This window comes from Macrotis lagotis, chromosome 1, assembly GCF_037893015.1.
Source record: "Macrotis lagotis isolate mMagLag1 chromosome 1, bilby.v1.9.chrom.fasta, whole genome shotgun sequence".
Lineage (NCBI taxonomy): Eukaryota > Metazoa > Chordata > Mammalia > Peramelemorphia > Peramelidae > Macrotis > Macrotis lagotis.
This window is the reverse complement of record NC_133658.1, coordinates 485,636,180-485,651,547: the sequence shown is the minus strand read 5'-3', so window position 1 is coordinate 485,651,547 and position 15,368 is coordinate 485,636,180. Positions and strand designations below refer to the sequence as shown.

General features: G+C 36.7%; 1 protein-coding gene across 4 annotated transcripts in view; it reads left to right on the top strand.

The window, feature by feature from the left end:
* The window catches only part of VWA3B (von Willebrand factor A domain containing 3B), a 237,656-nt gene that overhangs the window by 118,665 nt on the left and 103,623 nt on the right, over positions 1–15,368 (top strand). For all 4 annotated transcript variants that reach the window (XM_074213732.1, XM_074213731.1, XM_074213729.1 and 1 more), the window contains 3 exons: positions 1,807–1,988; positions 9,649–9,803; positions 14,296–14,434. In XM_074213732.1, coding sequence (XP_074069833.1) covers positions 1,807–1,988; positions 9,649–9,803; positions 14,296–14,434 — 476 coding nt within the window. The remainder of the gene's footprint in view (positions 1–1,806; positions 1,989–9,648; positions 9,804–14,295; positions 14,435–15,368) is intronic.

Here is a 15,368-nt window from a genome sequence, read left to right as displayed (position 1 = left end):
TATTCTGCCCAGGTGTGGTCACATCAGAAGTATCATATTAATTTGTGGGTACCACATTTTATGAAAGATGTTTGGAAGCTGTTCAGCGTGGAAGGTAATGGGGTGGTGGCACACCTGTAGTTGGTGCCTTCTGAGTATCATATGAAGGAGCTATTTATATTCAATAAGGAGAAGGACAGACTCAGAACTGGAGAAGGGGCATGACATAATTGTCTTCAGGTATTCGAAAGACTCTTATGTAGAAGAGGACTGGTTAAAAGTGATTGAAAATTACAAAGGAAAATTTAAATTTGAAGAAAAATCTTGGTAATAGTTAAAACTATTCAGAACTAGTAAGCGCTGTCTCAAGAGACAACTGATTCCCCATTATTGGAAGTTAGATGTTGGCTGAACTAGATGACCAATGAGTATCTTTCAACTCTACAAATCTATAATAGCCAGCTCCCTCTTCCTCACACTCCTCATATAATAGTGGCAAAACAGACCTTCTCCATCTCCATATTTCCCCCCCATTCTTTTCTTTGATTATTCATCACTTCTGCCATTTTATCACAGGCTTAAGCAGGCATCTTAATGTTCAGAGCAAATAAAAATTTCTAGGATCACAGGATTTTAGAGGTAGAAGAGGCCTTTAGAGGTGTCCTAACTTCTAAAGGTCCAAGCCCCTCATTTTACAGATGAGGAAACTGAGGCACAAAGCTAGGAAGTGACTTCTCTAAGGGAATAGATGCATGAGAGAGCTGGGATTCTGACTGAGGTTCCCAGACTCCACCTCTAGCGCTCTTTTCTTAGCACTGTATATCACTTCTTTTGCCAGCCCCCCCCCCACTCACCCCTTGCCAACCCTAACTCTGGCTTAAGGTTATCTAGGGGCTCTCTGGGTATTTATAGCTCCAGAATGGTAGGTGCTGAATTTTTCCCAGCCCTGGAATGATCAACAACTTTCTACCATTACTCACAACCCAGAACTCTAAAAGGATTTTTGAGGCAGAGGCACCTGCAAATGTAGTTAGGTAACCCTCCTGGTCTTCTTTTCTTCTTCTTCTTCCCTTTCATTTTCCCTTCCTTTCCCTCTTTCCCTTTCTCCTCCTCCCTCCCTTTCCACCTCCCTCTTCTCTTGTCCCTTTTTGTATACATCATGACACTCTAGGACAGTTTTTCCTCCCTGTTTAGTTGTAAAATTTAGATCTCACAGAGTAGTACAGAGTAGTAACTACTATTTCTGCTTTCCTCCACTGTTGCATTTTTCCTACCAGGGACAGTGAGTTCCATGTAAAAATCTGAGCAGTTATGGTTGCCAGAAAGCAACAAACCCTAATTCATATAGCTAAAAATAGGAAGTGGAGATGAGTCTTAAACAAAGTGCAAACTCTCTATTGAGAGAGACTTAAAGAGATTGTCTCCCCACATCCTTCCCCCTCCCCCTTGTGGTCTCCAACAGACATTTGAATGCAAAGGAGAGAGGGCAAATTCATAGCTTTTCCATGGAACCCCTGCTTCTCGGATTAGAATCAGACTCCCTTGCCTTGAAATGGTGATGCCATTAGGCTCCTAGAGGGTGCTTGAGGATCACTTATTTTCTTGCTTCTGTCCAGGGATACTAGAGGACCTTAAATAGTGCTCATTGTGGTCTGATTTTGATTATAAAACACACATTTTATAAAAGTTAGATTGGGGAAGGGAGGTGGAGTCCAGAAGCTGGACCTGTATTTAGGTTAATGGATGATAGGAAGGATGTTAAATTAGATAAGACTCCATATAGAGCTGTTTATATAATTAGCCAATGCACTATGCTTTCTAAACTAGAAGTTTCATCAAAGTCATCACTGGAAGAGAGGCTGGATTCCAAGAAGTGGCTGCAGAAATATGGCTTGAAAGCACAAAAATTGACAGCATTTGATATCCTTGCTGATTGTTCCTTTCGCCACATTGATGGAGTCGTTGACATAAAAGCCAGACCTGACAATGTGACCCTGCAGACCTGTGCTGTGAGTAGAGTGGAAAGATCATGCAAGGAATTCAAGAATCTTTCATTTATTCTCTCCTATTCTCTAGAGCAGTTATTATTATTATTATTATTATTATTAAAATGTAATTCACTTTCTAATTCCTACTGGAAGGAAGGATCTTAATTAAAAGCAGACTTTGAGGGACAGAATCAAAGTATTTGTGAAGAAAAAGTCCATATAGAGATAGGTGTTTGATGGATAGGAGGTTCGAAATTGGGATATATTTTTGAAGATGACAGAGTAGCAGAATGGAAGAACATTGGATTTGGGAGTTAGAAGATGTCACTTTTGACTCTCTTCTACTTATTAGGTTTGTGACCTTGGACAAATCATGACTTTGTTTCCTCATCTGTGTAATAAGCAATTTGAATCATGGTTGCAAATCTTCCTTTTCCCTTCTCTCCCCTTCCCATTCCTTTCTGATTTATCTTATTCTACATCTCCACCTTACATAGCTCAAAACTGTCCCTCTATGGGAAAACAAAAGATCAAAATAATAAATATAGTTTCTAGTTCTAAGTGAACAAAAATAAGGATTGTCGGTAGAAATAAGACTGAAATAGAAACTGCAGAAAATAATGATATTTTTCAGAACAACAATACAATATAAAATCCACAAAGAGGCCTCTGTTTTGTCATTTCTTATTTTTGTTTTGGGGCTTGTCAGGGCCAATGGGTGGTGAGTTGATCCAGTGGATAGAGAGCTGAGACCTGGAATCAGGAAAACCCAAGTTCAAATCTGACTTCTAATACTTCCTACTTATATGACCCACTATTAGTCATTTAATTTCTCAGTTTCCCCATCTGTAAAATAAATAGGAGAAGGAAATGGCAAACCATTCCAGTATATTTTCCAAGAAAACCCCAAATGAGCTCATAAGGAGTTGGATATGACCGAAACAACTGAACAACAGCATTGAAAATGGGGATAATAATAACTAGAACCCATATCCCAGGGCTATTGGGAGGTTCACATGTAATTATAATCACAAAGTGCTTGGCATAGTTGCTTGCACAAAGTAAGTTCTATATAAATTTAAGATAATATTATTATCATTAAGTGGAAAATTATTATCAGTAAATGGTATAAACTCAATCTCTTTCGTGAGCTATTTTTGAATTCTTTCTAACATGGTAGAACTTGTGAGAACTTTAACCCTGCAGATGGTCATTTAAGATCAACTCTACACAAAATGAATCACTGGAGTATGATTTGGTTTAGGTAGAAAATCTGCTTCTCTGAGTTCTTAAGTTAGAAACAGTGAACTTCTCTAAAGAGTGAGATTCTTGTCTCTTTAAAGTATTTCTTGTACCACCTATCCCATTGAATGATGACCAATGACACAAAGTAGGGACACAGCTATTATATAATTGGATTCTCTCAGGGTGTCTGGTAGAGAATACTTTTTATAAAATTTCTCTCTCTCTCTCTCTCTCCCTCTCTCTCTCCCAATTACATACAAAGATAGTTTTAAACATTCATCCTTTCACACTTTTTTTGGATTTTTGTTAATTAATTTACTTTTTAAAAATTTATACATTACTAAAGTAGTCTTGTTGTAAGAGTAAACATAATACCCCTCCCTCCACAAAAATAAAAAAAATCTCATGAGAAATAAAATGAAAGAGGAAAAAAATGTGCTTCAGTCTATGTTCTGATACCATCAATTCTGTCTCTGTGATGGATTGCATTCTTTAAATCCATCAGAGAAGTTACTTCCACAGTTGATGTTGCTGATTGTAATTACCTCCACCCATTTCTCTCCAATATCACTTATTATATTTTCTCTCTCCTTTTATTCTGTTACTCATGAAAAGTGTGCTTTGGGACAGTCCAGTGGTGCAGTGGACAGAGCACTGGCCTTGGGGCCAAGAGGCCCCAAGCCAACATCCCACCCCAGAGACCCAGCACCCACCCATCCCTGTGGTCCTGGACAGACTAATCTAATCCCACTTCCTTGCAAAAAAAAAGTAAAAAAGAAAATGTATTATATCTGACTATCCTCTCCCATGATCTATCCTTTTCTCTATCAACTGCATCCCCCTCCCTTCCCCTGTCCCCTTTCTCTCCTTTTTCTTTTAGATTTCTAAGCCCTATTAAGTATATATATTGATTCCTTTCTGAGCCATTTCTGATGAGAATGAAGGCTCACTCAATCCCCCCCTCACCTTCCCCCCTTCCATACCATCTTGACTCTTTTACATGAAATATCTTAGTCTATTCTACCTCTCCTTTCTTTTCTCCCATTGACTCTATTTAAAAAATATACCTCCAAATTCAGCTCTCTCCTGTGTCTTGACTGTAAAAACTCTTTCTAACTGCTTTAATCAATGAGAAGGTTCATATAAATATCATCTGTATCATCTTCCCATTCAGGAATACACACAACTCATCATCATTAAATCCCTCATAATTAGTCCTTCCCATCCATACTCTCTATGCTTCACCTGAGTCCTGTACTTGAAGATCCAGCTTTCTGCTCAGCTCTGGTCAGTTCAACAGGAACATTTAAAATTCCCCTGTTTCAGTGAAAGCCCATCTTTTGCCCTGGAATAGGATGCTCAGTTTTGCTGGGTAATTGATTCTCAGTTGCATTCCAAACTCTTTGGTCTTCCAGAATATTATATTCCAAGCCTAAAGAGCCCTTAATGTAGTTGCTGCTATGTCCTGGGTAATCCTGACTGTAGCTCCATGATATTTGAATTGTTTTGTTCTGGCTGCTTGTAGTATTTTCTCTTTGACTTGGGAGTTCTGGAACTTGGCTATAATATTTCTGGGAGTTATTTTTTTTTTGGATCTCTTTTAGTAGGAGATCAGTGGATTCTCTCAATTTTTATTTTTTCCTATACTTCTGGGATATCAGGACAATTTTCCTGTAGAAATTCTTTCAAAATGAAATCAAGGCTCTTTTCCTGAGCATGATTTTCAGGTAGCCCAATAATTTTTAAATTGTCTCTTCTGGATCTGTTTTCCAGATCAATTGCTTTTTCAATAAGATATTTCACATTTTCTTCTAGTTTTTCATCCTGTTGATATTGATTTATTATCTTGATTCCTCAAAAAATCATCAGCTTCCTTTAGCTTCATTTTACATTTGAAGGATTTGTTTTCTTCAAAGAGCTTTCTTATCTTCTTTTCTATCTGACCAGTTCTGATTTTTAAGGTATTTTTCTCCTCATAAACTTTTTGAACTTTTTTTTTCCATTTGACCTAGTATATTGTTTTCTTCAGCAGTTTTTGGATCTCCTTGACTATGATGCTGACTTAGTTTTCATGTTTTTCCTGTATCTCCTTCATTTCTCTTCCCAATTTTTCCTCTACCTCCCTTACTTGATTTTCAAAATCTTTTGAGCTCTTAAATAGCCTGAATCCAACTTCTATATTTCTTGGAGTACTTAGATGCAGAAGCTGGAACTTTCTCATCTTCTGAGTATGTGTATTGATCCTCCATGGGAACCAAAGTAATTGTCCATGCTTAGGTTCCTTTATTTTCTGTTCACTTATTTTCCCAGTCTGTGCCTGATTTGGGGTGATTCTCAAGCATTTGAGTATTATTGAGACACCTCCGCAAGGACCTCAGTTCCTTCAAGGTCAAATGAGAGTCTCTGACTGCTCTCCTGCCTGTGCTCTGGTCTGTGGATGCAATGAGGGCTCCAGACTGCTACCAGGGTCTGAATATGATCACAGCACCAGAGTCCTGTCCCAGGACCAAAGGAGAGACCTCAACAGTCTCCCCCCACCCCCTTACCTTCCATGGGTTGAGCACTCTGGTCACAGCTTCTGGGTGGTTTGCTGCTGGGTGGCTCTATGTTTCTCTTTCCTGGGATCTGGGCTGCGCTGAAGGTCATTCTGTCTCCTACTCATTCTGGCAGAGATTTCCTACTGATCTTCCAAGTTGTGCTTGGTGTTCCCTGGGTTGCCAGGTCAAGAAACTGCTTCTGCTGCCAGAAGCTGGTGCTCCCCATGACCTGGGCACTCCCAGAAGACTGGAGCTCTTTTGCTCAGGTGCGATAATCCTGGTTGTGCTGCTGCCCTTCCACTCCTTGTGGAACAGAGTTTTCCCATGATTTTCCAGTATACCTTGGGCTGGAGAATTGACTCACTGCATCTTTTTGTGGGTTCTGTCTCTTGGAAATTTAGTTAGAGTCATAATTTTAAGGTTTTTGGAATATTTTTGAGAGAGCTCCTAGGAAAGTCTGTTCTCATGCTGCCATCTTGGCTCTGCCCCCAGAGGGTCGCAACTTTTGAGTTCCACATTTTCCCACTACTCATCCTAACAATTTGTTAGGTTATACATGTAAAATTGCATTTAACATATTTCTATATTAGTCACTTTGTGAAAGAAGAACTAGAATGGAGGGGAAGAAACATTGAGAAAGAAAAAACAACAGAAATTTTTTAAAAAGTGAACAAATTACACTTTGCTCTCCATTCAGAATTCATAGCTTTTTCCCTTTGGGTGTGGATGGCATTTTACTTCACAGGTTAGAGAATACTTTTAAAAGATTTAAGAGTTGTAGTGCATTCTAGTTGTCCTGATGAAGTTAATACAACTTCCAAAGTTACTAAATTTCTCTTATTTGCCATGCCACAATACCTCACTAAATGTGTTGAGATAAGTGAGTTTTTAGTATAATAACAGCAGTTTACATTATAATTTTTTCCCCTTTGGATCAGATTTATGATTTTATCATTTTAAGTATCTACCAGTAAAGAGACTCCTGCCAATCTATATAAGCATGTATTTTGCAATTGAGAATCTTAGTAATATAGGGACATTGACAAATTGAGTGATTTGTACCCATTGTTAAGGCAGGATGCATCAGGACTTGAACTCAGGCTGACTTTTCTCTGAGGCCAGTTCTCTATGCATTCTACCATACTGCTTTTCATTAAAGCATTACAATTATATAACATATAAGTCTCATAATAACTGCACAGTAGCAGGTATATTATTTCCACCATTTTTGTTGTTGTTCAGTTGTTTTTCAAGAATGTCTGACTCTTCATAGCCCCATTTGGGGGTTTCTTGACCAAGACACTAGAGTGGTTTGTCATTTCTATCTCCAATTCATTTTACAGATGAGAAAACTGAGGCAATCAGGGTTAGCTGACTTGTACAAGTTCGTATAGCTCATAAGTGTTTGTGGCCAGATTTGAATTTAGGGTGATAAGTCTTTCTGTTTCTGTTGGATATTCTATCATTGTATCACATAATTGCTCCTATCCCCATTTTATAAATGAGAAATGTAAAAGCCCACCAATACTGTATAATTTTCCCAATATAATATTACTAATAAGTAATAAAACAGAGACATGAGCCTTAGTGAAGCTAAATTCTACCCTCCCCTCTACCTCCAAACCATCTTTTTCAAATATTGAGGGGAAAAAATAAGGTAGCAACCTTTACTTAAATATTTTAGTGACATATAAAACTATATTCTCTGAAATTATGCAATTGCATTGCATAGGGGTTGGTCTGATGCAAAACTGTGAAGTATATGAAGTTTATTTTCATTGTCTACAGTTTCTCTTTTAACTAGATATCTTAATTTATTATGAAAAAAAGAGCCTTCATTTCTAATTTCAAGATATTACTAAGAGGAAAAGGAAAGGGAACGGCATTTATATATCATCTATTGCACACCAGGCACTGTGCTAATCACTTTACAAATATCATCTCATTTGACTCTTACCATATCCCTGTAAGGCAAGTGCTATGATTAAACCCCTTTTTTGAAGAGGTTAGATAAGAACTCAAGTCTTCCTGACTTTAGGGCCAGGACTCTATATCTACTGTTCACCTAAAATGTAAAAGAGACATTTGAAGTGATGAGCATCCTTTCCAGAGTCCTTGAAATCACTCTACATGGGTGGCTACCTATTCTGACCATATGTCTGAGCCTGAGTCGCATTTCTTCTTATGGGAATTAAAATCATGCCTTGACTGGCCAGGGAAAGACTTACTATGAAATTTTCTTAGGTAGTCTAGTGGAAGAGGGTATCAGACACCAGAGGGTCTCTTAGTTTTGCAACAGTGGAGTATGACTAGGATGCTGTATTTATCATATATTGACATAATATCTATACACTAAAAATTTATATTTCTGGATCAGTACTTTGAAGAAACTAGTTGGCCCCATGGATAGAGCATTGGGTTATCTATCTATAGTCAAAAAGACTAATTTTAGATCTAAATTTAAATTTGACCTTAAACCTTTATTAATTTACACACACACACACAAACATATATGGATACTCATATATTTGTGTATGTGTATATGGGTATATATGTATATGTAGGTATGTGTAAATATTGTATGTATGCATGCATTTGCATAGTGGATCTTGCTTTATACTTACAACAATCCTGTTATACAGGGAATATTATTACCCTCCATTTTGTAGAAGAGGAAATTGAGGCAGACAGGTTAAGTGATTTGCCCTCACAGCTGTTAAGGGTATGAAGCCAGATTATATAAATACATACACACATATATTTATAATATCTATATAAATACTTACAATTATGGTTATTATTATATTTTCCCAAATATGGAAGAGATGAACAAGAGGAAAACATTTTGGGTGTGTGGGTATGACTTTCTCTATTGAATCTATCCTTCCCTGACTGTGCTAGCCCAAAATTCAGTCTTATGTTTCTGGAATCCTATAACACTTGCTTCCACACTCATACCTATGTATTTAGGAAAAACAGTCCTGGACTTTGAGTCAGGTGATTTGGATTCAAATTCTGGAACTGATATTACTCATGGACAATGTCCAAGTCCTTAATGATCAGCTCCTTCATCTGTAAAATGGAGACACTAATATTGGCTCTACTTGTCTTATTGAGGTTTAGGGAAAAGCATATTATAAAATTTAAAAAAAACACCAAATAGGTAAGAATCATTTCTTCAACAAAGATTTATTGAGCCTCTAATTATGCTTAAGGAATTCTGATAAAGGTTGTTGAGAGATAAAGAGAAGACAATTGTTAATCCTTGCCTCAGAAAACTTACCATCAAATAAAGTAGTTATTTAATATTTGGTTCAAGTATGCTTCTTTTGCCTTATTAGAATTGAACCTCTTAAAAGAACAGATTACCTTGCTTTTTCTTTTTTATATACAATGCTTGACAGTACTTTGCACATTGTTTAATGTTTTTTCCTTCCTCCCTCCCTCCTCCCCTCCCTCCCTCCTTCCCTCCCTCCCTCCCTCCCTTCCTTCCTTCCTTCCTTCCTTCCTTCCTTCCTTCCTTCCTTCCTTCCTTCCTTCCTTCCTTCCTTCCTTCCTTCCTCCTTTTCTTTGTTCTTTCCTTCCTTTCTTCTCTTTCTTCCTTCATCCTTCTCTTTGTTCTTTCCTCCCATTCCCCTTGAGGGTAAGAACTGTTTCTTATACTTTGTATTACACTCAGAACCTAGAATAGTAGCTTGCATGATGACAGACATTAATGGTTAATTCAATGCCTATAGCCATTTTTCAGAGCATGACTAGACTCAGTGACTATAGAAGCAAATTAGGCACTGGAGCTCCATACGGTCATTCTATGGATGTACTGCTATTTATAATATGCTTCCTATAAATTCTTTTAGGAATATAAGATTTCTTTTTGGTGATGGTTTTTTTCTCTGTAGGAGACAAAGAAGAAAAATGTCCATGCAAAATATTGTAACAAATTTGTCCACACTACCTGGAAGGATGGAACTATCGTCCATGTTTATGTCACTGCAGACAAGTGCAAGGCCTATGAAGAGAAGATGCACAATGCCTTGGAGCTGATTGAGAAAAGGTTAGTTTATTTCTCAGAAGCAAGAACAGTTAGCCCTTTCCTGTTTTTTTTAAATTATTCAGTCTTGTTGTGTGCAAGCATGATGAATCAAGAGCCATTGGTGACTAGATTTGTCTTCTTCACAACTAGGGTGATGTGCAAATAATAGGATCCATTGGTTGATGTATTCTAAATGAATGCTGCATTTGAGATCAGGCAGACTTTTAGGTTTCCTTTAATTTCATTCTGGGAGAATTTGGTAACATTGCTTTTTTAAAAAAATAATAAATGAAATAAATGATTATTAGGTTTGACACACTAGTGTTATGTCTTTTGATCTCATGCTTAAGTGACATTGTGTAGTATCATCAGAGTTCTTGAGTATTCCTCAAGATACTACTAAAAGAATAAAATTGAATCACAAAAGACTAAGACAGTATTTAAAATTTTCCTATATATTTTAAAAGAAATATATGTATCTTCTCACATTTCCATCAGATTTTTGTGATCAAATAATGTACTTTAGCTTACCTTAATGATATAATAAAGGGATTACTTGTAGATGATCTGTCAGGAGAATTATCTCTAAACCCCTCTTTGTCCAGATTACCACTCTAGTAAACAAGGCCTGGGCTCACTTTAGGTGAGCCTCCCTCCACCACCACTATTCTTTTAGCAGACCCCTCAATCTCTTTCAGTCCTCCTCTTTCCAATTTTTCCTGTGGTCCCCTTGTCTTGAAGGATGGTAGAAGGGGAAGCTCCATGCTTCCATCCTTTCTGAACTTTATTTTCTGAGTCCTATTTTTCCAGTCAGTGCTCTATCCCCTGCACCACCTAGCTGCCCCATGTCATTTTCTTTATGTCTACTCTGTATTCTTTTCTATTATTTATACCAATTTGGAAGTGTGGTATACAACTATATTGTATTCTTCTTTGGAGGATACGCTGCTCAGCAACAGTCAATAAAGACTAGAAGGGGGGGTAAAGAGAGATTTCATTCCCGATGTTTGTGATTTTCTAGAACAAATCTGATGATTTATGAGATTGTATTTTGAAGGTTGTTTTTGAATTATGAAAACACTTGGAAAGAATGATAATATTTGGAAGACCATATTTGAGTCATATACTTCCCAACTATGTTATATATACTTGAGGTTAACTAGATTTTTATTTCTTTTTCCCCCAAAATTGTGTGTATATAATAGATATATGATAATGCATGTTGATTTTTTCTTCCATTTTCATTTCAGTTCCTATCTAAGAGGAGAGATAATAAGTTTTAGATTCGATCTGTGGATGGAAAGAATCTTAGCTAATAAGAATTAGACTTGATTTCATTGGCACAGAGAACTCTTAAATGAAGAGATTGCTTCTATTTGTGATTTCCTGGAGCTAGCTCCTACTGGGAAAAAGTCATTTGGCAGTATGTGCCTTTCCACCTTGGAAATCAACAAATACTATAAATCAGGATTTCAATGAATGTTTTCTTGATTGTCTAGAATTAAGTGGTGGAGAAATTATTGAGAATGTAGATTAAACCAAAAATGTGTCATAAAAGTCTTTTTTTTTGAGAGCTAGTTGTTAAAAATTTATTAGCATATCCCTTTCTCTACCACTACAGAGTTCTGTAACTTAATGTCTTAGTGAGTTGCAAAGAGAATCAGTGCAGAGAACAATGATTTGCCCTGTGTCATATTGTTCATTTTTATTGGACGTAAGCCCCAAACCTGACTCCTAGCCATACTCAATGCCATGCTGTCTTATTATTCCTATTACATGAAATCATTAACAAGGTCAAAAAATAATTTCTACAGAATATATACTAATAAAAGACAACTGAATATTAAATATAAGGTGCTCATTATTTTCAGTGATGAATGTTTCTTTTAGAATGGAACAGGAATAAAAACTCAGTCAATAGCATAGCTTCTGTCCATGCCATAAAGTCAGTGTAGGGAATTAAAAGGGGCTTTTCACAAAAAAGAATCAAGCCAATAATGTATAAAGTGATTGTGAATCATTTTATTTCACACAAGGTAAATATAAGGCATAGAGTGAAATGCCTAGGATATGGACATGGGGAGGGGTAATACAAAGGGAAGGTTAGAACCAGAGAGATTAACAGGACTTTGGGGATCATGGTATTCAAGGCTGGAGGAGGAAGGGATTTTAGCCAACCTCCAACAAGTTCTCCATCATTCCTCCTCATTCATATGTGGATGTTTGGCTGTCATTTTTATCAATCAGTTTCTTGGTTAAGAAGTAAAAGTTATAGATTTCACTGGGGTGATGGAATGGAGAGAGTGGGCAGTTTTATACTCAAGTGCATCTAGGGAGTTTCCCATTTCTGTTGTTAAGAGGAAAGGAGACACTAGACCTGAGGTTTTTTTCTGGTTTATTTGTTTATTTTATTTATTTGTTTTTCTAATTACATGCAACTGTAGTTTTCAACAATCAGTTTTTAGCAAGATTTTCAGTTTCACATTTTTCTCTCTCCCTCTGTTCCTCCCCCCTCCTCCTGACAGAAAGCACTGTAATATAGATTATACATGTATAACCATGCTAAACAGATCCATATTAATTATGCTATGAAAGAAGAACCAAATCAAAATGGGGAAACTATTAGAGAGGAAAAAACAGTATTAAATAAGAATTTTTAAAAATTGAAGTTTAGTAAGCTTTGATCTTGGGTTAGATGTTTTTAACCTTGTTTGTTCCCAGACTCCTTTGGCAGTCCAGTGATGCTCATGCACCCTTTCTCAGAAGAATGTTTTTAAAATGTGTAAAATAAAATACATAAGATTACAAAAAGATCCAATTATGTTAAAATATAGTCAACAAATATTTTTAAAAGTATATCAACCCTGGGTTAAAAAAAATTAATTGAACTTGGAACTAACCATTTCACAGATGAGGAAACTGAGGTTAAGTGACTTGCAGTGAGACAGGATTTTGACAGGTCTTCCTGACGTCAGGTCTAATACCCTATCCACTACATCCCTTGCTTCCTATATGTCCTTTTAAAAATCTGGATATTTATTAGTGTCCAGACCTATGGCACCTTCCTCTCTCATCCTTCATGAGTTTTCATTGTCAGGCTGCTGACAGTGACTAAGAAATTATACCAACCAGTCTTTCCAGTACCTAGGATGCAATTCATTTCTGCTTGGTGACCTTATCTCAATGATGACAGTTGGGTAATACCTTACTGAATTCTTTGTTAATCTGGCTTTTAATTCTTTATCAATCAGAATCTTCAGTTTTTTCTTCCCCACTGGCATACCTAGTGTTTGGCCAGTTACATACCTGTAAAGTATAGAGTGACTGACAGTTGTGTGAGGGAGCGACCCTTGCTCAGGCCTTGCCATCGTTGGTCTTTACACCCTTTACTTGGAAACAAGAGCCCCATTTTCTATTCCTGAATGTTTACAAACAGTTCAGCTGAAGTGCAAATTGGCCTCAAGGAGCCAGAGAAGTTTCTGGTAATACTCTCTAAATAAATAAAGAAAATTCTTGTTGAATTAGCACAGTTTGGGAGGATATTAACCCTGCAATCCTACTCTGCCTTGTCTCCTGAGACCCATTTAGCTATCAAGAACTTTATGAATAATGGTTATGTCTGTATCCAGATTCTTATTTCCATGTTTCATTAAAGTTGCCTCAGGAGAGAGAACAGAAGAAGACCCATTCATAGAACTGGATAGTATCCACAAATCATTTGACACTGTCCATGTGTTTTATTAGGACCAGAAGAATATGCTGGCATTATCAGCTTGAATGTGGATGCTTCTTGGGTAACTCTTTATTTACAAATGAGATGCAATAGTGGCTCAAATTAACAACTGAATGAATCAGTATACACACACACACACACACACACACACACACGTACTCATGTAAATATGTGGGTGGGTATGTATAGTTCTGGACTAGGAATCAAGAAACCTTGAATTAATATTTGACCTTAGACATTTCCTAGTTGTGTGACCCTGGGCAAAGTCACTTAACCTCTGTTTGCCTCTGTTGTCTGTTGTAAAAAAAAGAGGTTTTGTGTTGTGAGAATAAAATAATATTATATTTGTAAACACTTGCATATGAGAGTCACTATGTAAATGCTTCTTCCCTTCCTATCCCTGCCTCAGATGATCTGCAATAATAATTAATTTGAATATCATTTTCACTGAATAGCTTTGGAATAAATAGGGATTTATTTCTTTATCACATCTATTTTCCCTAATTCTGTTTTACTTGAATCTATTATAAAGTTTGTAGTTCTTGAATGTGGGTGCATTTTTTGGGGGGAAACAGAATGGTTATTAGACTAAAATTTTGCTCCAGGTCATATCCCAAAGAGGATAAGTAAAACCATGTAGATATTTGGGGAGCTAGGGCAATATTAGAAAGCTGTTGAATTTCTCACTGGATGTTTCATTAAGATTTTAGGAATGAATTATGATTACTGCTGACCATTAATTCTGCTAACATCCCTACCTTTCCTTTCTCTTATTTCCAGGATTAAATGGCTACAAAATGGGAGCCAAGGCCTCTTTGGACTGGTCCTTGAAGATTATATCTACATTCTCATTGATATATCTCAATCAATGGAGAGTAAATTGTCTTTGGTGAAACAGAAGATTTTTCAGCTTTTAAAGGTTAGAGAAAGCAGTCAACTTTCCTTGACTTTGGGGACCCATTTACTGATAATATTGCTTCAACCTATCAACATCTACTATGTGATAAAGGACTGATGAGTTGAACTCTTAAAGCTATGGGCAAGAGGGATCATGTGGGGTCAGAGTCTAGGTTCTTAAGCAAAAATTTCAGGACTCCTTATTCTTTTTTTAAGGTAATGTTATTTTATTTTTTTCCAGTTACATGGAAAGATCATTTTTAACATTCATCTTTTTTGTAAGTTTTTGAATTCCACATTTTTTTTACCATTCTTCCTTCTCTGCTCTCCCTCCCCATAGTAGCTAACAATCTGATATAGGTTGTAACATGTAAAAGCATGTTTTATATATTTCCATATTGGTCATGTTGTAAGAGAAGAATCAGATCAAAAGAGGGAAAATGAGGAGAAAGAAAGAAAAAATATAAAAGAAGTTTTAGACAGTGAACATAGTATGCTTTGCTCTGCGTTCAGAATCCATAGTTTTTTTTCTCTGAATGTGGATGGTATTTCCATCACAAGTCTTTTAGAATTGTCCTTGATCACTGAACTGCTGAGAGGAGCTGAGTCCATTATAGTTGACCACCTCACAATGTTGCCATTAATGTGTACAATGTTCTCTTGGTTCTGCTCACTTCATTCAGCATCAGTTCATGCAAGTCTTTCCAGGCTTTTCTGAAGTCTGCTCACTCTTGAATTCTTTACAGTAGTACTCTATTACATTCATATACTTTTTGTTCATACATTTGTTCAGTCATTCCCCAGTTGATGGGCATCCCCTCAATTTCCAATTCTTTGAGACTTAAGAGAGTTGCTACAAACATTTTTGTATGTATAGGTCTTTCCCCCCTTTTTATGATCTCTGTGGGTAGTGATATTGCTGGATCCAAGGGTATGCACAGTTTTATTGCCCTTTG